General features: G+C 50.2%; 5 protein-coding genes across 5 annotated transcripts; 3 read left to right on the forward strand and 2 right to left on the reverse strand.

The window, feature by feature from the left end:
* Positions 1 to 404: 404 nt before the first annotated feature.
* tom1 (E3 ubiquitin-protein ligase TOM1) lies at positions 405 to 12,871 on the forward strand (the record flags this gene model as incomplete). The annotated part of the gene is made up of 6 exons (XM_025663490.1): positions 405 to 452; positions 539 to 4,418; positions 4,476 to 8,312; positions 8,364 to 12,308; positions 12,369 to 12,713; positions 12,777 to 12,871. 6 exons carry the CDS (start codon positions 405 to 407, stop codon positions 12,869 to 12,871), a joined length of 12,150 nt encoding a protein of 4,049 aa, XP_025516036.1.
* Positions 12,872 to 13,389: 518 nt separating this feature from the next.
* BO85DRAFT_519986 (ribose-phosphate diphosphokinase) lies at positions 13,390 to 15,117 on the forward strand. The gene is made up of 4 exons (XM_025665094.1): positions 13,390 to 13,641; positions 13,717 to 13,808; positions 13,881 to 14,253; positions 14,322 to 15,117. The coding sequence occupies exons 1-4, from the start codon at positions 13,571 to 13,573 to the stop codon at positions 14,746 to 14,748; spliced, it is 963 nt and encodes a 320-aa protein (XP_025516037.1). The 5' UTR covers positions 13,390 to 13,570; the 3' UTR covers positions 14,749 to 15,117.
* A 2,672-nt stretch (positions 15,118 to 17,789) lies between these two features.
* On the reverse strand, positions 17,790 to 19,049 carry BO85DRAFT_459313 (40S ribosomal protein eS6; the record flags this gene model as incomplete). Its single annotated transcript, XM_025661643.1, has 7 exons — positions 17,790 to 17,886; positions 17,969 to 18,287; positions 18,360 to 18,412; positions 18,471 to 18,516; positions 18,585 to 18,605; positions 18,739 to 18,811; positions 18,945 to 19,049. 7 exons carry the CDS (start codon positions 19,047 to 19,049, stop codon positions 17,790 to 17,792), a joined length of 714 nt encoding a protein of 237 aa, XP_025516038.1.
* Positions 19,050 to 21,004: 1,955 nt separating this feature from the next.
* BO85DRAFT_295810 (uncharacterized protein) lies at positions 21,005 to 22,613 on the forward strand. Its single transcript, XM_025655300.1, has 3 exons — positions 21,005 to 21,455; positions 21,512 to 22,245; positions 22,311 to 22,613. Exons 1-3 carry the CDS (start codon positions 21,213 to 21,215, stop codon positions 22,393 to 22,395), a joined length of 1,062 nt encoding a protein of 353 aa, XP_025516039.1. The 5' UTR covers positions 21,005 to 21,212; the 3' UTR covers positions 22,396 to 22,613.
* BO85DRAFT_295816 (uncharacterized protein) lies at positions 22,506 to 23,352 on the reverse strand. The gene is made up of 3 exons (XM_025655301.1): positions 23,027 to 23,352; positions 22,581 to 22,966; positions 22,506 to 22,531 (listed from the first exon to the last, which is right to left on the reverse strand). Exons 1-2 carry the CDS (start codon positions 23,203 to 23,205, stop codon positions 22,666 to 22,668), a joined length of 480 nt encoding a protein of 159 aa, XP_025516040.1. The 5' UTR covers positions 23,206 to 23,352; the 3' UTR covers positions 22,506 to 22,531; positions 22,581 to 22,665.
* Between the last annotated feature and the right edge of the window lie 1,432 nt (positions 23,353 to 24,784).

Genomic DNA, 24,784 nt, shown 5'->3' on the forward strand with positions numbered 1-24,784 from the left:
TAATTTATTTGGATGTCAAAGTCTCAGGGCTGACGACCTGCACCGTCCCCTGTCATTACTGACTCCCAGCGATACTGGGCGAAGCCGCATCCCTCAGTCCTTATCTTCTTTAGGCCATCCCACCTGTCGCGGAAGTGTTTAGATCGCCTGGAATCACCCAAGTTCATTCTTTTTACTTGGCTTCCTGTGATCCAGCGGGATTTCCCCATTTAACTTGTTCCTCTCTCTTCCATTCATCGGGTTTTGTTGAGGAAGGAGAGGTCCGAAAAAAAAAACGTCATAAGGTCTTCCTCGCGACCTGCTCCGCGACCCGGTCTTAAGAGATCAACCGCCACCCTCTCAAGGAGACGCCCTCCTGGCTTTCTTAGCCTCCTCATGATTGCCATTGTCATTAAACTGTCATAATGGGGAGAATTAAGAAGGTGGCGAGCCAAAAACACGAGGCTACGATCGTGAGTCCCTCTTTTTCACCCCGCGTTCCATCTGTCACGTCTGCAAGGCTAACTGAAATTTTCCCTCGCTCTTTCTATCAATTCAGTCCCCATATCTGGCAGATTTCGTAGCGCGTGCCACCACTATTCCAGTCCCCGAGCTTCCTTCGCATCTCAACACCTTCTCTCGCATATGGCCCTTCCCCAGAGGCGACCTGTACCATTGGATTAACGTGCTTAACCGCTTCGACGAGATCTTGGCATCTGCCATCGAGAAATACGCCCTGAACAACGGTCCTCAGACGAAGCCTTTCGGCAAAGACTTTCTGGTGGAGTCTTACGTGCATGGTGAAAGTGCAGGAAAACCTCAGGATGTCGATGCCAAGCTAGCTGAGCTTGGATATGGACCGGAAGGAGACAGGGAGCTTTTAGAGGTTATTCTTGATTTCTCTAGGCTGCTGCTGGAAAAGTGCGGTAATCGTAGCTTGTACAGCAGCAGTGAACGCCTGGGCGAACTCTTGAACACCACCTCGCTCTCTCTGCTTCAGTCCACCCTCCGTCTATCTTTGTGTCTGGCACAGCGGTATCATTCACGCCAACGCGGTGGCTCCCATATCCAGCACAGCTTGCTGGCAGCCCACTACAACATCGACTTGGAGAAATTGCAGAAAGTTGCTGCGCCGTTTCCGCGCCCTTCTGTCCCAGGAAGAACGGCAGTGTCCCCGGTAGCTTCGATCAAGTCCAAGGAAAAGGCATCTCAGGCCCGGCATAATGCCAATGATATGTCTGTCCTTGTACGGGAGAATGAAAGCTGGGATGAATGGGGTAACGTGCGCCTGCTTTATTATCCGTCTGGCTCATCAGAACCGGTCAAGACTGCACCGGAGACCGGCACTGGTGGACCATCGGTACAGGCCCCTACCACCCCCACGCCTCTACGCAGAAGTCACACCCATCCCACACCACGTCTGAGCCGTATGTCCACTGCCGAGGATTCGCCTGCATCTGTAACCTCGACGCCGGGAAAGCAGGACGAGACGCTGCGGGGTGGTAAGACACTCGAATTACCATATTCGAAGATTTCCTCGACAAGCGCTGAAGAGCTTGTTGCCGCGCATGTAGACGAAGTACCAGATGATTCAAAATACGAACTGCTTCATAGGATACGTACAGCCCAGGGATTGGCAACGTCAGACTCCACGCGGGAGCAAATTCTGGCGATCAGAATCCTCGCCCTTACTAACCTAGCTTACGTTTATCCCGAGCCGCTGTTCCAGCAGAAAGTCCTTCAGTATGACATGGAGCAGCCAAAACGTCTGCAGCTCGCCTATCAGCTCGGCGAATTGGTCCACCTAGGTGCCAGTGGCGACCTCCCAGTCTCCCGGACATTGCAGACATTGGCCCTCCAGGCTCTTGATGCTCTTGCGAAGCACAAGGCACGCGCGATTGACGTCTGTGGCGCATTGAGTGTCAATGTAAATCATGGTGTGCTGATGTTCTTGACTCGCAAAACCGTCAATGAGCTGGGTTCGGAAGACACTGATGGTGAAGATGGTAGCCAGGATGAGTGGCGGGATGCGTTGCTCGCTTTGTTACGAACGCTTCCGGGCTCTAGTACCAGGACCCCAGAAACTCTCGTTGCTGCTGGCCTGATCCCCATGTTTGTTGATGTTCTCAACCTCCGGACAGAAAAGGCCCGTCGAGTTTACTCCCGCATCATGGAATTCCTGGACACTTTCGTCCATGCTGTCCGTGATGCACTGGGCACACTCACTAGCGCTAAGGGATTTGACGCAATTTCGGACTTGATCGATCACGAAACCAAATCATCCTTTGAAAACGTAAACAGGGGAGCTGGAATACCTTCACAGCACAAAACTCCATCGATTGACTATCAAATTCCTTATTTCCAACAACAAGCTCTGCGCTGGATGTTTAGATTTGTCAACCATATCATGCAGCACAATGGCGGCGGATTTGACCGTGTCCTTCGGAATTTGATAGATTCTCCTCAGTTGCTGACCTCCCTACGCCTTGTGTTGGAAAACGCTCGGGTGTTTGGTTCTCACGTCTGGAGCAACGCGGTCAACATCCTGAGCAGCTTCATTCACAACGAGCCTACGAGCTACGCAGTGATTGCCGAAGCTGGGCTAAGCAAGAGCTTCTTGGAGGCCGTTACTTCTTCCGAATTGAAGGCCCAGGAGAAGATAGTTGTCGAACCTGAAAGTGCTGATGTTGAGGGTGAGACCTCGAGGCTTCCTGAGACCAGTGCTACCGAGACAACCGCAGAAGATGGTCGGGGCCCTCGGGAATATACTATTGTAAGGTCGGCAGAGACGCGTTTAGCCCCTGGGATCATGCCCGCCGCCGAAGCTCTCTCGTGCATTCCCTCCGCTTTTGGAGCCATTTGCTTGAATTCCTCTGGTCTCGATCTGTTCAAGTCCTCCGATGCTCTGGAGAGCTTTTTTGAGATTTTTGAGAACCCTGAGCATGTCAGGTGTCTAAAGGACGATCCCAACCTCGTTCGTTCTTTAGGTACCACTTTTGATGAGTTGGTGCGGCATCATCCGGCTCTGAAGGCTCACATCATGACTGCAGTTATCGTGATGGTTGCGCGTGTTGGACTCTTGTGCAGAGCGAAGGCCTGGTCAGTCGGAATGGGTGCGAAGTTGTGGACAGAGAACCCGGATGGAAAGCCAATCATCTCGGGCTCTACTGCCCACTTGCTGAAGGCGATCGGGATCGATAATGGCGATCAGGCCGAGGATGCCTCCACCTTCGGTGTGCCTCAATTGACGTCCGATCAGCTCCCTAACGGCGGAAAGCTACAGCTCGGTGATCTAAGCCAGATCCTTCCATCGTCAAATGACAACATTGAGCCGAAGGAAACGGACGCGGCTGGTCTCACTGCCACAGACTATTTGTACCCTGTCGTCCGATTCCTGGGTGCATTCTTCGAGAACCAGCCCAACTGCTCGTATTTCATTGAATCCGGGGGTGTAGAGTTTGTCTTGGATCTCGCGACTTTGCAAAGCCTCCCATATGATTTCCATAACACGGATGCCAACCAGGAACTTGCCGTCCTGGTGCATATGCTTGCAGAAACGAAGCCTCACTTGGTTGTGCCATCCCTCGTCCAGCGAACGGAGCGAGCTGTCGATATGCTCTCGAGTTTCTGGCAGGAGCCCAATCATTCGGGATTTTTCACACCGTTGATCATGGCGACATCCAACAGTACATCCGAAGAAAAGGGCAAGGAAACGCTCAGTATATCCAAGGCAAATGGAACATTCTTTGCAAAGCATATGGGGGCTGCCCTTATCCTAACCGATTTCCTCCGTGAGATCTATTCGATGCCTTTGTACCAGACACGTCCGAGCCAGCAAACCTCCGCTTTCGCTCAAGTTAACCTAGTTGACCGATATTGCTCCCTTGTGAATAAGTTGGGAGGTTTGCATGCAGCGTGTGTCTGGGAGGAGATACTGCTTGAGAAGAACATACCCGACACCTGGGATCAGGCAACCAAAGTGCAACAAACTGGCTCAGCTCCCGAAAGATCCAACCCTGTCGCGGGACAACTGAACTCCGAAGGAAACACCATCGTACCTGGTACAGAGCCTAGTAGGGAAAGTCCAGCTGCTAGCGATAGTGCCCAACCTGGAGTTGCCCAAGAGTCCAAAGAGCCTACCACAGCCAAGGTTGCCGAAGACGGTGTAGCGTTCAAGAATGTTCAGGCCCTCCGGTATCTCCTCAGCTCGTTGCCTTCTTCAATCACTGGTTTCTTCCATAACTTGGGACTTGGTCTGATTGGAAAAAGGAGGACGGATCTTTATCAGAAGCAGAATGCAACTCTGGTGGCGGATGCTGTTGCCGGAGCCGTGCTAGAGCAATTGCAATTCCAGCCTCCAAACGCTAGTGACAACTCCAAGCTCCGGTTCGCTTACCTGATTGTTATACTGTCTTCGTTCTCCCATCTTCTGTTCGAAGGTAGGCTGGTTTCCTTTCCCTTATTCATTTCTTCCCTGGATGCTGACCATATTGTAGCTACCGCAGACCGTCCTCATTCACACTACCTTACCCTGGTTTTGTTCTCCTTCAAGAGACACGGAGGCCTGAAAGTAACGAAAGACATCTGCGACCTCTTTGTACAGGAGGTCAAGGCCCTGACCCCGCCGGAATCCGTCGCCGAATCTGAACAAGATGTCTCAGCACGACTCACCTCCGCTTACGGCGGCATCAAAATTATCCTCAGCTTCTTCTCCGAGCTTGCCTCGGGGAAGAACATCGTCGATTCCAGCCAAACACAGGCCATGACCAGCGACCGTGACCGGGATCGCCCCGACTACTTTCAACCGGGCCAGTTCTTGGTGGACCTTCGGATGGAGATTCTACCGATGGCTCGGGACATGTGGAATTCCGACTTCGCCGCGCAGTCCTCCAGTTCTGTTGTCAAATGTCTGATTGACATTCTGCGTTCGTCACTCGATGGTGAATATGAGACAGGAGCTGCTCGCAGCTCCGATGTGCCTCCTATGGTGACAGACGTCGCGAGAAGAATGTTCGTCGTGAACAAGGACCGCATGGTGTCTTTACAAGAGAAGGGATTCGATGGACAGCTTGCCAAGGAAGCGCTTTATCGCTGCAACAACGTATATGCCGCCGCCGAGGAGTACTGCAGGGCACAAAGTCGGCTAAGAGCCCCTCCAAGGGCAGAGCCATCCCCTGGTGACATCGAGTCGATTCGCTCAACGTCAGGGGCTGAAGGATCTGACGAGCCGGCAAGCGATGCCCCGTCGTTTGACAATGGGTTCCTCGAGCGGTCTGCACTTGCCATGCTGTTGGCACAAGCTTCAGGCCGACCGGCCGACGATGCGTCCCGTCAAGACCAAGGCCAGGGCAGATCTGAAGACAGCGAAGTTAGACATGGCTCTGAATTCCTGGCGAGAGCCCTGACCCATATCTTGAACGACGACCATGCCACAGGGAGCGATGAACATGAGGAATCTCCAATAATCACGCCCCGTATCTCTAACGCTCCCGGTGGTAGTTCGTCGGAGCCTTCAACCCTTCCGGCAAATCAGTCACCAGAACAACGCTCCGAACAGCCTACGAGACGGCGTGAGGTGACTACGATCGAGGATTTAGATAAGGAACGTGAGCAGGTTCGCTCGAATTTGATTGAGCGTTGCTTGGACATCTTGAATGAGCACCACGACGTCTCTTTCGAGTTGGCGGATCTAATTGCCTCCGCAACAAGAAGACACCGCGACGCGGAAAGCTTTAGAAGAGAAGTAGGCGAGATTCTTGTGCAATCTTTGGTCTCTTTACAGATGGAGAATTTCCAGGCTGCTGGCAGAAAGGTGGCCGCCTATGCTCACCTTCTCGCTCTAGTCGTCCAGGACCGGGAAATGTATACCGCAACCCTTGGTGAGCTTAAAGAATGCTTCACGACGTTCCTTGGATTCATTCAAGTATTACCCGAAAAGTCGTCCGATGAATCGTTTCCTTGGATCGGCCACGTCCTCCTGGTGCTGGAGAAGTTGCTTTCTGATGACTGCCAGCCACCTCAGATTCGTTGGACTATCCCTGATCATGAGAACCCAAGTGCAGACGACGAGCAACCAGCTCACTTGGAGGAGCCTCTTGTATCACTGGATCAGAAAATGCAGCTTTATGAGGCATTAGTCGAAATACTGCCTAGAATAGGCAAGGATGAAACATTGGCCCTTTCGATCTGTCGAATTCTTGTCATACTCACACGCAGTCGCAGCATTGCTGTGCGCTTGGGAGAGAAACGAAGCCTGCAACGTCTATTCGTCATGGTCAAACAATTGTCTAGCTCCACAAATGAGAAGCTTCAGGGAGCTTTCATGTTAATCTTAAGACACATCATTGAAGATGAGGACACCATCCGGCAGATCATGAGAAGTGAGATTGTCGCCAACTTCGAATCCAAATCGTCCCGCCAGATCGATACGACCGGCTACGTGCGACAAATGTATCATCTTGTCCTCAGATCCCCTGAAATTTTTGTTGAAGTGTCAAATGAAAAGTTGAAGTTGCAGCGTTATGACAACCGCCAACGACCCCAGATTCTCACGCTGAAGGCCGACAAAAAGAACAGCTCTTCAGATCCCACAACGGTCAAAGAAGCACCTGACAGCCCGGAGAAGAGCGAGGGCCAGACAGGTGGAGCATCATCTGAGGATAAGGACAAGGCTAAATCTACTGATCTCAAGCCGCCTGTGGTGGAGAACCCTGATGGCGTTATCCACTATCTACTTTCTGAGCTTCTGTCTTACAAGGATGTCGATGATAAGGAGGCTCCCACCGAGAGCACAGACCCATCGGCCCCCGATCAATCGGAAACTCAAACCGATGTGGAAATGTCGATTGATGAACCTTCTCCGTCTGTTTCTAGCACCGACGCGCAGGCCACACGCAACTCCAAGAAGTCAGACAAGCCGGCATTCAAGGCGGACGACCACCCAATCTACATTTACCGGTGTTTCCTCTTGCAGTGCTTGACCGAGCTCCTGTCGTCCTATAATCGCACAAAGGTTGAATTCATCAATTTCTCTCGCAAGGCAGATCCTCATGCGGCTACCCCGTCAAAGCCTCGCTCGGGGATTCTGAATTATCTCCTGAATGCGTTAGTGCCGGTTGGCACTATGGAACATGACGAATCGGTCTCGTTCAAGAAGCGAAGCAACACTTCTGCTTGGACAATGCGTGTTCTTGTTGCTCTATGTACAAAGACGGGCGAATTCGGCGGGCCTGGAAGGCGACGTAACGAACAGGAACTCAATGAAGACGACGAGCCCGAGCTTGCCTTTGTGCGGCGATTTGTCTTGGAACATGCGCTGAGGTCATACAAGGAAGCAAATGCTTCGAATGAACCCCTTGACGCCAAGTATTCTCGGTTGATGTCACTTGCCGATCTTTTCGATAAAATGCTCAGTGGATATGCCTTCGTTTCTGGAGAGACAGCTTTCGCGTCTTCGACCAGGCAATTGGCGAAGACTATGTTTGAAAAACACTTCATCTCTGCGCTGACAGCTTCAGTCGCTGAAATTGACCTCAACTTCCCAGCGTCCAAACGGGTCATCAAGTACATTTTGCGTCCTCTTAACAAGCTCACCCAAACCGCGGTGGTGTTGAGTGAGTCATCGGATATCTCCACTCTCGCTGAAACTGAAGATGATGAGATCTCCTCAGCTACGTCAGTTTCGGATATGGAAGATGACCGGGAGGAGACCCCCGATCTCTTCCGCCACTCCACGCTGGGCATGCTCGAGCCTCGGCACGAGGAGGAGACCAGCTCCGAAGAATCGGAAGAGGAGGATGACGAAATGTACGACGATGAGTATGGTGAGGAGATGGATTATGATGAAGACTTGCCAGAAGACGATGGCGAGGTAGTCAGTGATGAAGAAGATGAAATCGAAGGCGTTGGGCCGATTGAGGGACTTCCTGGCGACAACGGCATGGACATCGAAGTGGTCATCGATGACGATGAAGATGATGAAGACGACGAAGATGACGAGGATGACGAGGACGATTCCGACATGGACGACGACGAAATCCTTGCCGGCGAAATCACAGGAGATCATGATAACGAAAGCCTGGAGGAAGGTGATGATGACGAATGGGAAAGTGAAGAGATGTCTGAAGACGACGAAGAAGCTGAGATCATGAATCAATTCGAGGATGAGTTGGCCGATAGTCTTCGACAGGCAGAGCAGCGCGACGATGGGCAGCGGTTTGATGATTTGTTCCGCGTCCTCAATGAGGCTGCCGGCGGCGTTGAAGATCTTCAGGCTGACAGTCTCGGGGATATGCATGAAGACATCGTCGATGATGACCTGGCTGATGAAGAGGGTAAGTGCTCCTTATTAACATCCGTGTACCCGACACTAACAATGCTCCCAGAAGACGAGGAACTCGAGGAACTCGAGGAAGAACTCGAGGATGCCGACGACGACCAAGGGTCCTACCAAGGTTTCGATGATGAGGAAGATCTTATGGATCCTTGGGGATGGGAAGGCGATGAGCAACCGCCACGAGGCCATCATCACTCCCGATTCCATGGTCCTCGGCCGGCGTGGGCTGCGGTTAGTGGGATCATGCCCAGTCGGCACGGTATCGTTCCCATTCAGCCTTATCGACTCCATAGAACTCAAATTCCGGCCCGTGGAAACGATGACGGGACCAACCCACTTCTTGTTCGGACAGACCGTGGCTCCGAGACAGGTGGTCAGCCCCGCGTACCTGGCAATGAAGCTTTCACCGACTGGGTTCATGGCATGGAGCCCGTATCGACGGGACGTCTGCTTCCTATGGATAGTCCTGTTAGCTTCATGAACGCAGTTTTGCAGGCTATTGGCGGACAAGGGGGCCCAGGATTTGGGGTCATCACCCGTCCCGATGGTATCCACGTCCATGTTGATAGACGTGCAATGCCTAACCGGATACAAGACATATTCGGCCTTGGCAGACCCCAAGCTCCTCCTTCCCGTACTCGCGATGATCCTTCCCAAGCCGTGAGCTTCGCCTTAGCTACAACCAGAAGCCGTTGGCAAGAGGAGGCCCGCATTCTGTTCAGCAGCGCATACGTTGAGAAGACCCAGCGTGTGGTCAACTCCCTGTTGAAGATCTTGGTGCCCCCTGCAATTGAGGAAGAAAAGAGACGGGAGAAGCAGATGGAGGAAGAGCGAAAGCGGCGTGAAGAAGAACGCGCAGAACGTGAACGTCAGGAACGCATCGCCAGGGAAGAGGAGGAGAAAGAGAGAAAGCGCAAGGAAGAGGAGGAGAATGCCAGACGGCAGCAAGAACTGGAACGTCAGGAAGCAGAGCGACAAGCGTCCGGTATTGAGACGGAGCCCATGGACGATGTACAACGGACAGACACCGGCAACGAGGCTGCAGCACCGGCAGCCGAGACTGATGCAGGCCCGTCAGAACCTGCTCCCCGCGTGCACACAACTATCAGAGGCCGTCAGCTTGACATCACTGGCATGGAAATCGATCCGGAGTACCTGGAAGCCTTGCCTGAAGAATTGAGAGAGGAAGTCATCATGCAGCAGCTCGCAGAACAACGTTCTCAGGCTGCTGCTGCTGGCGAAGAGCCCAGTGAAATCAATCCAGAGTTCTTGGAAGCCTTGCCTCCAGAGATCCGGGAGGAGTTGCTGCAGCAAGAAGCGGCCGATCGTCGTCGCCGGGAGCGTGACAGTGCTCGCCGACAAGCTGCTGCTGCTGCAGGTGCAGCAGCTCCGGCTCCGGCTCCTGTTCATGCAGAAGAGATGGACCCTGCTAGTTTTCTGGCTACGCTAGACCCATCCTTACGTCAAGCTGTTCTGGCTGATCAGCCCGAAGAAATCCTGGCAACATTGGGTCCAGAATTCCTTTCCGAAGCTCGTGCGTTGCCAGGCAGACGATTGGCACAATTCGGCGATATCACTCGGGTCGACCACCGTCACCGACGTGAGCCAGCCGACGATCAAGAGCCTAAAAAGCAACAACGACGTCAGATTGTCCAGATGCTGGACAAGGCCGGCGTCGCTACGCTACTGCGTCTGATGTTCATGCCTCTCCAAGGCAACGCACGCCACCAGTTGAACGACATTCTCCATAACGTGTGCGAGAACCGCCAGAACAGGATGGAGGTCATTAGCCTTCTCTTATCTGTCCTTCAGGACGGTAGTGCGGATGTCTCGGCGATCGAACGCAGTTTTGCTCAGCTCTCACTCCGTGCTAAGCCCTCCTCGGTTCAGAAAACCCCTCAATCCGTGAAACGGAACTTGTCATTCCAGGGGTCTTCGAATGTGAGCAATGAAGTGACTCCGATTATGGTTGTACAGCAGTGCCTGGGAACTCTTTCTTTCCTATCGCAGTACAACCCTCACATTGCTTGGTTCTTCTTGACCGAGCATGACTCTTCCCCGGCCCTGAAGCTGAAGGCTCTCCGCAAGGGCAAGGGCAAGGAGAATAGGGCTAACAAATTCGCTCTCAATGCATTGTTAACCTTACTGGACCGGAAGTTGATCATGGAGAACCCAAATTGCATGGAGCAGTTATCAAGTCTACTAAGCAGTATCACACAGCCTCTTACACTTTTGCTCCGTCGGGAGAAGGAAAAGCAGGAGGAAGAGGAGAAGGCTAAGGGCAAGCAGCCCGAGCAGGCGCGGGAAGAGAGACCGACTGAAGAACAGGAACAGCAGCAACCTGTTCCGGCAGATCAGACGGGATCTGCCACGGACACGACAATGACAGATGCACCGCTTCCCACCGTCGAGACCACGCAACCGCAAACTGAAACTGCTCAGCCAGGGCAGACGGAACCATCGGAAGCCGCCAAGGAAGAGAAAGCAAAGACCACAGCTGAAGAAGAGAAGCACAAGAGAAGAACTATCGAACCACCAGTTGTCCCTGATCACAACTTGCAGCTGGTCGTCCACATCCTCGCCGCTCGTGAATGCAACGGAAAGACATTCCGGGACACACTTTCCACCATCAACAACCTTTCCGCTGTGCCCGGGGCTAGGGACGTGATCGGTAACGAGCTGGTCAGCCAGGCTCAAACTCTGAGCACTGTTATTCTCACTGATCTTGATGAATTGCTGTCGCACATTCACCAGGCTCGTACCGGTACCGATATGCAGGGTCTAGCTTTGGCTAAGTTCTCGCCAGCCAGTTCTGATCAGGCTAAATTATTGCGCGTTCTCACGGCTCTCGATTACCTGTTTGATCCTTCTCGGATGGACAAGGTGAAGGGAGCCGAGCCTGACAATGCCGCTAAGGAAGATGTTCTACAAACGTTGTACGAATGCTCTACTTTCGGGCCTCTGTGGACCAGACTTAGCGAATGCTTGACCGTAATTCGACAGAAGGAGAACATGCTCAACGTCGCAACTATTCTCCTGCCTTTGATCGAAGCATTAATGGTGGTTTGCAAGAATACCACGCTCAAGGATACCTCTCTTGCCCGGAACAGTAGGGAGTTGTCTGTGTCGACCACTTCCGTTGACGCTGGTCTCAGCATGGAAAGCCTCTTCTTTAAGTTCACAGAGGAACATCGCAAGATTCTTAATGAGCTTGTGCGACAAAATCCCCGGTTGATGAGTGGCACTTTCTCGCTGCTGGTCAAGAACCCCAAGGTTCTAGAGTTTGACAACAAGCGCAACTACTTCACTCGTCGCATTCATTCCCGTGGCGCTGAGCCTCGTCACCCCCATCCACCTCTTCAGCTGTCTGTTAGACGTGACCAAGTCTTCCTGGATTCCTTTAAGTCCTTGTACTTCAAGACAGCGGACGAACTGAAATATGGCAAGCTGAACGTACGCTTCCATGGTGAAGAGGGTGTCGATGCCGGTGGTGTGACTAGAGAATGGTTCCAAGTTCTCGCGCGTGGCATGTTCAACCCCAACTACGCTCTGTTCATCCCGGTTGCTTCGGACAGGACTACATTCCACCCGAACCGTCTGAGTGGTGTCAACTCCGAACATCTGATGTTCTTCAAGTTCATTGGACGTATCATCGGCAAAGCCCTGTACGAGGGACGCGTCCTTGACTGCCATTTCAGCCGTGCGGTCTACAAGTGCATCCTCGGTCGGTCAGTATCCATCAAGGATATGGAGACGCTTGACCTTGACTACTACAAGTCCCTTCTCTGGATGCTCGAAAACGACATTACTGACATCATTACTGAGACCTTCGCTGTCGAGACGGATGACTTTGGAGAGAAACAAGTGATCGATCTCATTGAGAACGGACGTAATATTCCTGTCACTGAAGAAAATAAGGAGGAATACATCCAACGGGTCGTCGATTACCGTTTGGTCGGCTCCGTCAAGGAGCAGCTGGACAATTTCCTGAAGGGTATGTTTTGGTCTCATTTCCCCTTGACTATTGAGTATGTGGCTAATTCGTTCTGTCTAGGATTCCATGAGATCATCCCCTCCGATCTGATCTCCATCTTCAACGAGCAGGAGCTCGAGTTGCTAATCTCCGGTCTCCCCGAAATCGAAGTGGATGATTGGAAGGTCAATACCGAGTATCATAACTACTCGGCCTCCTCGCCCCAGATTCAGTGGTTCTGGCGCGCGGTCCGCTCTTTCGATAAGGAAGAACGCGCCAAGCTTCTGCAGTTCGTTACGGGTACTAGCAAGGTGCCTCTGAATGGATTCAAGGAACTTGAGGGCATGAACGGAGTCAGCCGTTTCAACATCCACCGTGATTACGGCAACAAGGATCGTCTCCCAAGCTCTCATACTTGTTTCAACCGTAAGTACACCAGCAATGTCCGGGAATATCTATATGGCACAGCTTGCTAACTATGTGGCACAGAGCTGGATCTTCCAGAATATGAGAGCTACGAAACATTACGGCAACGTCTTTACACTGCGATGACGGCTGGCAGTGAATATTTCGGGTTTGCATAAAATGGTGGCGCTAATATCCCTTATTGCGTAAATGATGACTTGGGGGTTTAACCCACTCTCACTCGCAGTGTCCTTGACTCAATGCTGAAGCATATTATGGCGTTTGACACATCTTCATTTTCAGCTAGTTTGTACCTTACCAAAGGCATGGGGGTTGTGGTAGGAAATGGACCGCAACCGGCAGACCAGTTGAAGTGCAGGTCAACTGGAATGCTGGGGATCGGTTCGAAGATTTCCCATTTTTTTTCTTATATTTTACTTTGCAAATTGCAGCAGCATGTACTTTCTTCAGCTATGTGTCAATTACTTAGAAAATTCCAGTCAATGTTCTCGTTCTTTCACCCAATCTCAACACTCCTTATCCAGCCATCGATGCGCGGTTAGTCAGCCGGGTGCTTCTCCGTAGTCTGGAGGCGGTGAAGGGCGGTGGATCCGGGGAGTCACGGGATGCAACTTTTTTCTGCTGGGCGAAAAAGTCACCTGCCGGCGGGGCATCGGCTCGAATCTCAACTTCTTCAATCCGCTGCTCTCTCTCCGGTCGATGGGCGTTTCCTATCTCTCGGGCATGCTACTTTCTGCTCTCTAACTTCTTCTTCATTTCTTTCTCAATCACCAAATCAATCTCCCCTCTACACCTGTCCGGTTCCACGCGCCGCTCTCACCTGAACCCCTCCTCCGGTTTCTCTCCAATCTCCAAAAATGGCTTCGAACTCGATCAAGCTCTTGACTGGTAACAGTCACCCTGAGCTTGCAAACCTTGTGGCAGCTCGGTATGCGCTATAGTTCTGGACTATTTCTGCACCCTTGCAGTACACCATGGACTAACGAGCCGTTTCAATTGACAGGCTTGGCATTGAATTGACCAAGATCATGGTCCTCCAATATTCGAACCAGGAAACCAGTGTCACAATCGGAGAGAGTGTACGAGATGAGGATGGTATTGTTGTCCACTCCGCCTGCTCAGACTCAGGCCCGCAAAAGATCCTGGGTTAATGTGTACACCCTGCAGTTTTCATCTTGCAGTCGACGCGGCCCAATGATATCAACGATGGACTGATGGAGCTGCTCATCATGATCAATGCTTGCAAGACCGCCTCCGCAAGACGTATCACGGCCGTCATTCCCAACTTCCCTTATGCGCGCCAAGATAAGAAGGATAAGAGCCGTGCTCCTATCACCGCCAAGCTTATGGCAAACATGCTCCAGACTGCTGGTTGCAACCACGTCATCACCATGGACCTCCATGCCAGCCAGATCCAGGGCTTCTTCAACGTTCCCGTCGATAACCTGTATGCCGAGCCTAGCATTCTGAAGTGGATCCGCGAACACCTTGATGTGAGCAACTGTATCATTGTCAGTCCTGATGCTGGTGGTGCTAAGCGGTAAGTGAATATGATTTATTGGATGCTCGATATACTGCAAGTCGATATTGATGAGCAATTTTGAACAGTGCCACTGCCATCGCCGATCGTCTCGACCTCCAGTTCGCTCTCATCCACAAGGAGCGCCCCCGCCCTAACGAGGTCTCGCGCATGGTTCTCGTTGGTAGCGTCAAGGACAAGATCGCTATTATCGTTGACGACATGGCTGATACCTGCGGTACTCTTGTCAAGGCCGCCGATACTGTGATGCAGCACGGAGCCAAGGAAGTCAACGCTATCGTCGTCCACGGTATCCTTTCCGGCAAGGCTACTCAGAATATCAACAACAGCTGCCTGAGCCGTGTTGTTGTGACCAACACTGTTCCTCACGAAGACAAGAAGGAGCAGTGCGACAAGATCGAGACGATCGACATTAGCCCCACTCTTGCAGAGGCCTGCAGACGTACGCACAACGGCGAGTCTGTGAGCTTCCTGTTCTCGCACGCTGTCGCCTAAACGATTAGTAAGGGCACATGGCAGTGATGGAGGACAAGATGGACATGCCGCTATCTGGAGGCGGTTCACATTTGCTTTTTCTTTTTTTTTAATTATTGTCGTGCGTAGTCGGATACCTCTAGGAGGGCCTAGATCATGAAATTAGGACTCTTTAGCCACGGAATTCCCGGGATAGGCGCCTCCGTCTGTCAAACTATATTTAACGCATTTACCGGTTATGAAGCTTATGGACCTTTGAGAAGGTGGAAAGGAAGGGAGATATGAAAAAGTCGGCGGCGCCTTTTTGCTTTCTATTACCAGCTGAATTGAAGCACTTATACTGTACATATATCAACGGTTTTCTCTTTGTTTTTTTTTTTTTGTTTTTTTCTCCCCTTGGTCGTCTTCATTTTGATGATGTACTATTCTTCGTTATTGTGAGCGGATCACATAGGAATTTTACTGATACAATAGATTGCCATCTGAATTGGATTCCGTCCTACACTCTAACATAGATACTATAGTCAGATTGGAAATACTGAGGTTTAGATACAATACACGGACTTATCAGTACAGAAAGTACGAAATAAGCATTCGTAGACGTCAAATCAAACCTCGGAGATATCAGCTACTAGTTGAGTAAAATGCACACGGGCTAGCCCTAAATCGATCTTTACTGCAAGTCGTACATTCAGTTCCGAGATTTATATTTCCGGGTCTAATCAGTACTACTACTAGTAAGTAGTAGTCCGACTTGTCAGCATGCTATCCATCCATCATCCATCCATCCATCCCTTACTGATCAGCTGCACTACTAATAAGTATGCTTGCTTTTTTTCCTTTCGCACTCCAATTTTGACTTTATGCCATAATTACCTATGGTGATACTTTTTAGGTTTTACTAGGAATACAAGTATCTTTACCAGTAGTTAGTAGCTCACAAATGATGCATAAGTATTCTGACGGAAAATGTTCCCCGGAGTGAATAAATAAATAAATAAGAAGGGTGGGCGAGGCGGGGGTTCTCAATAAGAATATATTGATTTTTTTTATTTTTATTTTTATTTTTATTTTTATTTTTATTTTTTTTTCCCCCTCAGTGGTTGTATTTTACTTGGCTGAAGGTAACTGTTCATTGCGGTTGGTGTTACTCCAGCTTACTCACTTAGTACTAGTGCTATAGTATAAGAATATTGTGCAGCTAGAATATAAGGTGCTTTTCATTGAGGAGGATTAAGTATGCTGCTAGTACTTATAGCATTAGGATAGGATCATATCATACATGATATCAATCACAAGATTGACATACAATACATACATATAGTGACTAGGTGATAGATAAGTAGAATACACTATGCATCGACTGAAGGTCTCTTTAAGACCGATGGATTAAAGAAAACAAAAAGTTCTGCTTCCTCCCCGTTTTTCGCCTCTAGACATTTGGATCCATCATACACTTGTTAGGTATATATATATCTCATTCTTAATCTTCGTATAGTGAGTTTTAGTGTAAGTTCAATTATGGGGTTGAATGAAGTTGATACTAGGTAGGTTTGTACGTGGCTAAGAAGTAAGATTTATTGTTTTCTCTATTGATGTGTATTTATTCAGTTGTGAAACAATGGGTTTGGTGGCTGATTTGATTGTTTGATTTTGAAAAGTCAGTTACGAGTGGTCAACGATACTATGGGTGAATACTATGCAGGCAAGTAAAACTTTATACCGAAGGGTAGTACTAACTTCTGGTCTTGCTGTATCAAATAGACTTAGTAGTAGGTAGTTAATTGTTAAGAATAGGGAGAATGACATTTAACATATATGTTGTGTTGCTTAGTATCTTGTCATTCTGCGTTCGTTCGGGAGTATATATACCTGATGAAAAGATAGGTGATGCGGTCTTCATGTTTTTAACTTATCATGAGGTACTAATATCAGAAGTACTACTAACACACCTTCCTGATACTATGTAGTAATTAGCTCCGTAAAGATACTACTAGATGGATGTTACTACTACTGCTAGCGGGGTTTGACTTCACCTGCCTAGTTCTATATAAGACGGAGTAATATTAGTACCATCTAATATATACTGGGTGCCTAGCCCTGTGACAGTATACATTGCCTGCACTGCTGAGTAGCGAGGGATTGAGTGTCAGTAGTAGTAACGCGAGTGAATATAGTACGCCCTTACGTATACTTTATGTATGCCAAATGATATATACTACACAATTAAGACATAAAGTGGGTTCGAGTTTGGCCAGACCTATGCTGGATGTGCAGTTGGTGTCTGTGTCTATGTCTGTTTACTCCGCACTTGACTAACGATCGCTAGTGGGATCTTGGGTTAAGAATTGTGGGTACACAGAAAAAGAGTACTGACCACACAATAATTAATCAATCAATCCACTGGCTGGGCTACATTGGGACAATTTTAGGTTTTACCACAGTAGGGGTCCTAAAGAGGGATGATTACACACTACAACCAGGGGATAGATAGAACCAAAAAAAAGGAAAGAAAAACACCAACTAAAATTTGGAATACAAAGAAGTTTCATTTCATTCACAAGCAGCGCACATAAGAGAAGAAAACATCTGCGGAGAACCGGAGTCCATGGGTATTTTTTTTTAAATCGTGCCAGGGAAGGGGAAGGGATAATGGTCGCAAGGCCATATAGAATAAAAAAGTGTGTAAAGAAAAAAACGAAGAAATTCTTTCACATTTTTTAATCCCTTTCATTTCCATAAAAATTGTGGAGAGATATAGCATTTCCTTTTTTGGTTTTGATGTGTTGGTTGGATCAGACAATATCGGCACGCCAAAGTCTCTCGGTCCGCTGCAGACGCCTTCTCTCCTCTCTCTCTCAATATCTCTCCCTCCCCAAACCAAGGAGCTTTTTGTTCTTGGGTCGCTCTGCTTCGGAACTCGAAGATAGGAAAAGAGAAAATGGGTGGATATAAAAAAAAATCCCCCTTCCCATTTGCTTGAGATTCTTTCTATAATACCCTTTTTCCCTTAGCTAGAACAGAGACGTAACCCGACCATTAACCCCCGCGGACAAACACATTTACTTCCTCATCGAAGACGCTCTCCGCTTGCGGAGCTCATCGCGCTTGGCCTTCTCCTCGTGGACACGGCTGGCAAGGAGCTTGGCGTAGTCGTTACTGTATCGCATGCATGGTTAGCGGATGTCCAGTTCATACATTTTGGGTGCATGCCCCATCAAAGGGGAAAGGGTGCACTTACGCAGCCTCGCGGGCAGCCTCAGCACGACGGCGCTTGAGGGCAATGCGCTGGCGCTTGCGCTGGAGACGCTGGGGAGTAACCAGACGCTGGATCTTGGGGGCCTTGGTGTAGTCGGGCTTGCCCTCACGGGTGACGGTACGACGGATGACGAACTTGCGGACGTCGTCCTTCTTGTCGAGACCGAAGAAGCGGCGGATCTTGGTGGCACGCTTGGGGCCGAGGCGCTTGGGGACAACGGTGTCGGTGAGACCGGGGAGCTCACCCTCACCCTGCTTGACGATGCTCAGGGCAAGAACAGCGAGGTCCTGACCGGTGATGGCTGTAAAAACGAAGCGTCAACGGATCAACTCGAAGGGTAATAACGGATGTATTGTTGTTGGGTAAAACCTACCACCACGGACGGACTTGCGCTTGCGCTCACCAGTGCGGCGGGGGCGGTAGCAGCTGCAGCGGACATCAGTCTTCCATTTCGTAAACTCCATTATCGGCAGGTCGCATTTACCTGTGGCCATCGGCAAGGAGGAGGCGGGTACGGGTGGGGAGGAGAACTGCACACAAAATCGATGAGTTTCTGCTGTGTTTTTGTCGGATTATATTTGCGTCGGTCGGTACATACCACCCTGCTTCATGGGGAAACCTGTGAAGAGCGTCAAAGTCAGCATCCAATGTTCATTCTTTTAACCATGATATCCAAAGATTCTTGTTCGCATTCGAGTCCTTCTAGTCGAGCCCAAATCCGAAATAACAGGGGAAAAGCAATCCAGTCGTACCTTGCTTGTCGTTACCACCGGTGATCTTGAGGATGTAACCCTTGAACTCGTCACCGAGAGAGTCGCCGGCAACCTATAGCAATAAAAGAAACCCCAATCAGTCTTCTGCTTTTCCCATAATTTTTGCGTGTATTTCTCATTTTTCGTCTCTTTTCCAACTGTGGTGTTTTCGGGGGGCGGATATCCAAAGGGGGAGGGTTGCTGACTTCGGTTCCCATGCGCTTCTCCATGAAGGGACGGAGCTTGCGCTCATCGTCAACCTCGATGATCTTCTGAGACCCATTGGCCGGGTAGGAGATGTTGAGCTTCATCTTGACGGGTCTGCGCGGTCAAGACGGAGGGCGCGGTTTGTCGACAGGTCGAGGAGGTTCAGGTCGTCGGGGATTCGTTCTTCGTGGGATTTTTTTGGTGGTGTAGCGAGATTTCCCTGTGTGGGCGGCTGACTAAGTCCACTAACCCTTTTGGACTTAGTGCCCTCGGTAGGGCTCTTATGTCAGCACTCCCGGCACCTGACTTGCCCCCTTGCCTTTTCGGGAACTACGAGGCTAGGCCTGTGTTTATGCTTGAGGATACCACCAGGTTGTTGTGATAAGAACAACGTCTAAGGTTTTGGTTACGCGCCGATGCTCGTATTCCATGATGCACCTACTTGATACAAAAGACAGGTTAGGTTCTGTCCTTTGTGCGGAAGCGTGTATTAAGTCACCTGATCTTTGTGTGATCCCTGCGACCCTGTGTACCCAGTAGGCAAATTTGGAGTCAAATATCTCCAACAGATCGGGGTCTTCCATATCTATGTCTGATAACCATACATGTCTCTGATCGCGACCTTATGCATCCAACAGTCAGCAGCTAGAACAGTCTATTGACTATATTCAGTAACCAAACCCCTAAACTAGCTTTGAGTAGAGTGCCTCCTAAGCTTCAACAAGGCAAATTCAGGGAGCCACCGTGTTGCGTCTTAGGTGCCACATTTCTCGTCATATAGGCCTTTCTCCGAGCTGACCTTCACTTGTTGCGTACTCCGGACTCTGTCCTGCAGCCTATAATGCAACACATGTAGGCTGATGTGTGCGCTTGGAGCCAGGCACTGAGAGGGTGCACATGCGTATCATTATGCAGGACGATTTTGAGAATAAGAACTCTTCATCATAATGAGCTTATTGTCTCAAGTGAGTAGTTGATGCCATCCAGGGGTTAGTTATAGTCAACCCCTGAGCGTCTCGGCGATAGGGGATTAGTAGATCTAGTCAGTCAATTAGGTGCCGAACTGGTCCGGGTCGGAATCATAACGACTAGTAAAGCTTGGAAGGAGCTTCTTCGAAGTGTATCTTTATGAGTCGCAACCAGAAGTTCGAGAAGCACACACTAGATATATAGGAAGGAAGGTATAGTAATGAAGGGCGCTTTCGCTGACTCGGATTTAGTTGCACATTGTGTTCTTCCGTTCCCGACAGTCCAAGACGGGAGACCAATCCGGATCGAGTTGGGCCGTTCGGAAGGTCGGAGTCTAAAGTGGCAGCCTGTCTTGGAAAGGCGGCCCCCCGTTATCTATTAATGGTTGATGTTGATTATTGATTGATTACTACCCACCACCAAAACTGCGCCTTCGGTAGTAGATACTAGATAGATAGATAGTGGCCGAGGAGGGGTGTTGTTCATGACATCCCAGTAAGGGGGTTCAGGGAACATGACCGCCTTTTCCGACAGACGTTCGTTGCTGATTCGATGACATTTCTATTGCTTGGAACAGAGAAAAGTCCACGAGGGCAGGCCAGTGAGATCCACTGATGGGGACTTGGCCCTTGTACAAAACCGCCTCTTCCAAGCTCGATGGAGTCTTGGGACTGACGCAAAAGACCCAGAGCACGCGACTGGTTACCGTTCCGACGTCGCCGCGCGGCCACTGCCAACGTCCGAGAGGCCAGGACAAGAACAGCCTTACGGCAGATGCAAAGATGGCCACAAGCGCGCTATCGTAGTGGACAGGTCAGGGAACATTTTCTGTTTCCTCACTCAACTCTCGCACTGTTCGGTGTTGTCTCCTTTTTCTTGTTACTGCATCCGTTCCCCTCAGGTTCTCGTTTTCATCCGACTGACAGAGTTCTCCAGTCAAGTCCCCACTCTGGCGCCAACCATCCCCATCGCACGCTATTAGTTTCTCCTCTTGCACGGTACTGCCGGAGGTCATCCTGTCTTTTGTGCTTCTGTTAGGGGAAGAAGTTCTTGCTTGATCTCGCCGCAGATCACTACGTACGGCGTCTCCGTCTTATCTCATTCTTGCCCCCCTTTCCCGTTGTTCGGTTTCTTCTCGTTTTCCTTTGGTCAAACGTATACACTCAGCATCGTTGTGTGCAACCGCGCAACAAAGAGTGCCGCCGATCCCCCCAGCTTTATCGGCTTCGCCTGCGAAGCCCAGCGGCTTTCGCTGTCTCGCCTCCGCCCTTCGTATCCGTCCTTTATGCCCGGACCCAATGCGCCTCTTTAGCAAATTTCACGCGGTCTGCGCCTTGGCTGTGTGCAGCATTCTCCTGTCAGCCTCCTTTCTCGCCTCTCAGCATTACTATCGTCGGGTAGTCTTGACAAAAGAGCCTTCGTCGGATTCCCGCGCCACGGCATCTTTCGACCGTCGCCTAGTCGTCTTTGGTGACTCGTGGAGCGACAACAATGCAGCCGAGCTTCAGGGATCTGTATGGACGGACTGGCTTTGTAACTCGGTGAGTGTGAAAGCTACTTGGCTGGATCAAAGTGGCAAGCTAATCTCTCGGCCCAGTTCTCATGTCACCATGAGAACTTAGCAGAGACAGCCAAGTCTCTCAGAGGAAACTACATTGGCTCTGTGGTGGATAACACGGAGCTGTCGGGTTCCTTACTCAACCTCTACAAGTCTCCATTGGCGGATCTGAAAGCTCAGGTCGCCAATTGGATTGCGGCGGAGACGGAAGCCACGAGAGAGATGGATGCGACTGCGGTTGGCATGCGTCAGAATCGCACCATCGTGGTTGTATCCTTTGGTGTATGGGACTTGTGGAACGTAATGGCAAAGACGTACGAGGACGCATCCCATGCAGTCGATCGCAATATCAAAGTCATTATGGAGGAGCTGGATTTGCTGGCCGAGACATGGGGCAGCAATGACCTCAAGATCATCCTGACATTAGCACCAGATGTAACCTTCCTGCCGGCCTATAGAGCGCAGGGGCAGCCGCAGATTACCAAGCACAAAGATGCCGTGAGGATCGCAGACTATTGGAACGGAGAACTCCGCAATAACGCCGAAGATTGGTCGAACGGCACGATTTATTTGTTCGACACCAACTCTTTTCTGGCCGACCAGATTCGCGACTGGCAACTCTTTGCCGCAGGGATCGAGGAAGAGAGTGGATTGGGGAAGAACGAGGATCCCGGTTGGGAGAATGTTGAAGACGCATGCGTCCAAAGCAGCCAGCAATGGATGGTGACGTCAGGCGCGCAACAGTGCGACCGTCCAGAGAAATTTCTGTTCTGGTAAGGACAAGGCATTATGATTGGCGCCCATTGACTTGATCGAGTGCTGACCGTATTATTCTCAGGAACGACATGCACCTTGGCCCCTCAGCGCATAGACTTCTGGGCGCGGAAGTGTTCCATGGAATCGAAGAGATGTGGCTCCGATGATTTTCCCTTAAACATCAAAATAAGAGAGCAGAGAAAAGAAAAAAATTCTGAAAGCGCAACCGATGAGGTCTTACTATTATTTTTCATTACCTCTTGAGACGTAATTCGCCAAGGACAGGCTGGGGGGAAACTTGTTCTGTAGATGATTAGACATCAGCCGCTTCCCGGGACCATCAAACGCTGACGAACGGCACTGTCAAATGGCGGCCTGCTTCTCTTATCTCCAATGAGCCTGCTATCCGATTATTCGACTGGTCTCTAGGCGATGTGTCAATAGGTCTGAGACCATGTCTTTCTGCCCGCTCCGAGACTGGATGAGTGAGAGGAAAGAGTTTGTACTGGGGGAGCACAACTGTTTCGAATCACGAGAGGTTTCAGGTCGCTACCAAACCAGGACCGAACAGGGAACTGGCCAGAGTGGTATGTCTCATTGAGAATGAGCACGGAAGTCAGGCTGCCCCATCCGGAGACGGACGATTGTAACGTGATGGCGGTGGAAGGTGGAGCAGGGATCGGAATGCGATCGCCACAGAGTAGATCGATCCGGTCTCCAGCCTGGGAATGGGGACACCTGCAACATCAACGTGTCAATGGAGACCCGTGAACCTTTCTGATGGATCGGGGGAACTACGGATCAGACTTTGGGGAGGTAAGGAATAATGGAACCTGACCAGACCCTGTGGAAAGGGCCCCTTGGAAGTGTGGTTGGGGAAAGCAGCAGGGGTAACGGATGGTGCGGATGGTGCTGGTGGATGGAGATTTGGTGGTGTCGGTGGTAAGTAAGAGCACGGAGTAGTAAGTAGTATCCATCCAGTGTCAGTTTGCCAAATCGGGCTGTCCGTTCTTTTCCCTGTTTTGCTTTCGGTTCTTTTTTATTATTATTTGCTTCTTCTCTTTCTCTCTTTTTTTGACTCCTCTTTCCTTTCATTCGGTGCTGGCTGTTAGTTTCTTTGTCTCCGAAGAGGATCGGCCTGCTGTCATGGAAGCCTCGGGAAGTTCTGTCATTAGCCAGGAGCTGTCCTGGATAAAAAGTACCTTTGCTTTAGATGGAGGAGAGAGGTGGAGGTGGAGATGGCGGAATTCTGATACCGCCACCTGGAATGTATGTATTACACCATAGTAGCCATGGCCACGATCGCTGTTTTCCTTTTTAATTTATGGTCCGAGCACGTAGGGAGGGATTGGGGAACGACGGAGTTCAGTGCCCAGTGTAGAATAGTGGGTATCAAACTTCCAGGAACTACTACCTTGAGCCAAGCAAGCAAATCAAGCACGTTCAGTTAGTTCAAATAGGTAGGTAGGTAGGTAGTAAGTAGTAACCAAACGATACTTAGCAAGCAGCCAGCAGCAAACAACAAGTACCTTCAAAGTACCACCTAGGCAGCCGAGTAGGGTACTACTACTGTAGAAGGCTAGTGGTGTGCGTGCCAGACCGTGGTAAAGCAAAGCAAGCAGGATGATGCTGGCGAGAAATTAGACGGATTGGAAGACAATCAAATCCATTTGCGCATGTGTCACATTGGCGGTGGGCCAATTGCCAGGCCCGGTCGGGCTCTGTGGATCGCTAATTGGTCCCAGATCACTGCAGCACACCGCATGCGGACGCCGAACAGACAAAGGAAAGCTAAAATGGCTCCAGGATTGAAACAATAAACCTGTATAGCAATCTCTAAGCAACTAGTCGATTAGTGTGGTAGTCTTTCTTGACTAGGGAGGGTATTGAGAAGGGGAAAAGGGCAGAAAGTTGGAAAAAGGTAAAACAACTAGGTACTTAGGTCCCCAGGTTTAACTAGTAGCTTTCCGGGTAGCTATGACTTACTAAAATTGTAGGTATTATTATCGAACTGCCCAAAACATATTAAATAATGCCCCAAAACAAAAAGGCAATCAATCAACCAGAATGAGCTCTGGAAGGGCCCATTTCTTGCCCCTACTGCTGACTCACCTGGCAAGAAAAAAGAAGAAGAAGAAGAAGAAGAAGAAGAGGATGAGGTTCACATTCAGGTTGTTGCTTTTCTGCTACTACCTCCCAAGTGCCCACTTTGTCTCTCTCGCCCTCTGGCTCTCTCTTGCTCTTCCAGTTCTCGGGTACCTTTGGTTGGGGGTTCATCCAGGGACAAGTTAAGTAGAGTCAAGTCAAGGTACCTCTCTTCCTCCGCCCCCAGTACAACACCACACCACCCGATGAAAGGTACCATGATGATACGTCCTTCCCAACCCGGGAGGTTTCCTTACTTTGAGGTTCCATCACAACTCTCCGAACAGCTGTCTCTGGTGGGGATAATGTCCCCTCCCAACCGAACGAAGGACTCGGGTCATCCTGACAGGGACAAAGAAACTAAAAAGCCCGGGATTTTTTAGTCGTAGTCAAAGGGAGGGGCGCCAGACC

This window comes from Aspergillus piperis, assembly GCF_003184755.1.
Source record: "Aspergillus piperis CBS 112811 unplaced genomic scaffold BO85scaffold_8, whole genome shotgun sequence".
Lineage (NCBI taxonomy): Eukaryota > Fungi > Ascomycota > Eurotiomycetes > Eurotiales > Aspergillaceae > Aspergillus > Aspergillus piperis.

What these genes read in the sequence shown, in the direction of transcription:
- BO85DRAFT_519986 (XM_025665094.1), top strand. Translation starts at nt 13,571, where the DNA reads ATGGCTTCGAACTCGATCAAGCTCTTGACTGGTAACAGTCACCCTGAG. An exon ending in GAGTGTACGAGATGAGGATG is followed by an intron (nt 13,809 to 13,880) that starts GTATTGTTGTCC and finishes TACACCCTGCAG; the next exon opens with TTTTCATCTTGCAGTCGACG. An exon ending in GATGCTGGTGGTGCTAAGCG is followed by an intron (nt 14,254 to 14,321) that starts GTAAGTGAATAT and finishes AATTTTGAACAG; the next exon opens with TGCCACTGCCATCGCCGATC.
- BO85DRAFT_295810 (XM_025655300.1), top strand. Translation starts at nt 21,213, where the DNA reads ATGCGCCTCTTTAGCAAATTTCACGCGGTCTGCGCCTTGGCTGTGTGC. An exon ending in CGGACTGGCTTTGTAACTCG is followed by an intron (nt 21,456 to 21,511) that starts GTGAGTGTGAAA and finishes CTCTCGGCCCAG; the next exon opens with TTCTCATGTCACCATGAGAA. An exon ending in CCAGAGAAATTTCTGTTCTG is followed by an intron (nt 22,246 to 22,310) that starts GTAAGGACAAGG and finishes TATTATTCTCAG; the next exon opens with GAACGACATGCACCTTGGCC.
- BO85DRAFT_295816 (XM_025655301.1), bottom strand. Translation starts at nt 23,205, where the DNA reads ATGGATACTACTTACTACTCCGTGCTCTTACTTACCACCGACACCACC. An exon ending in ACCTCCCCAAAGTCTGATCC is followed by an intron (nt 22,967 to 23,026) that starts GTAGTTCCCCCG and finishes TTGATGTTGCAG; the next exon opens with GTGTCCCCATTCCCAGGCTG.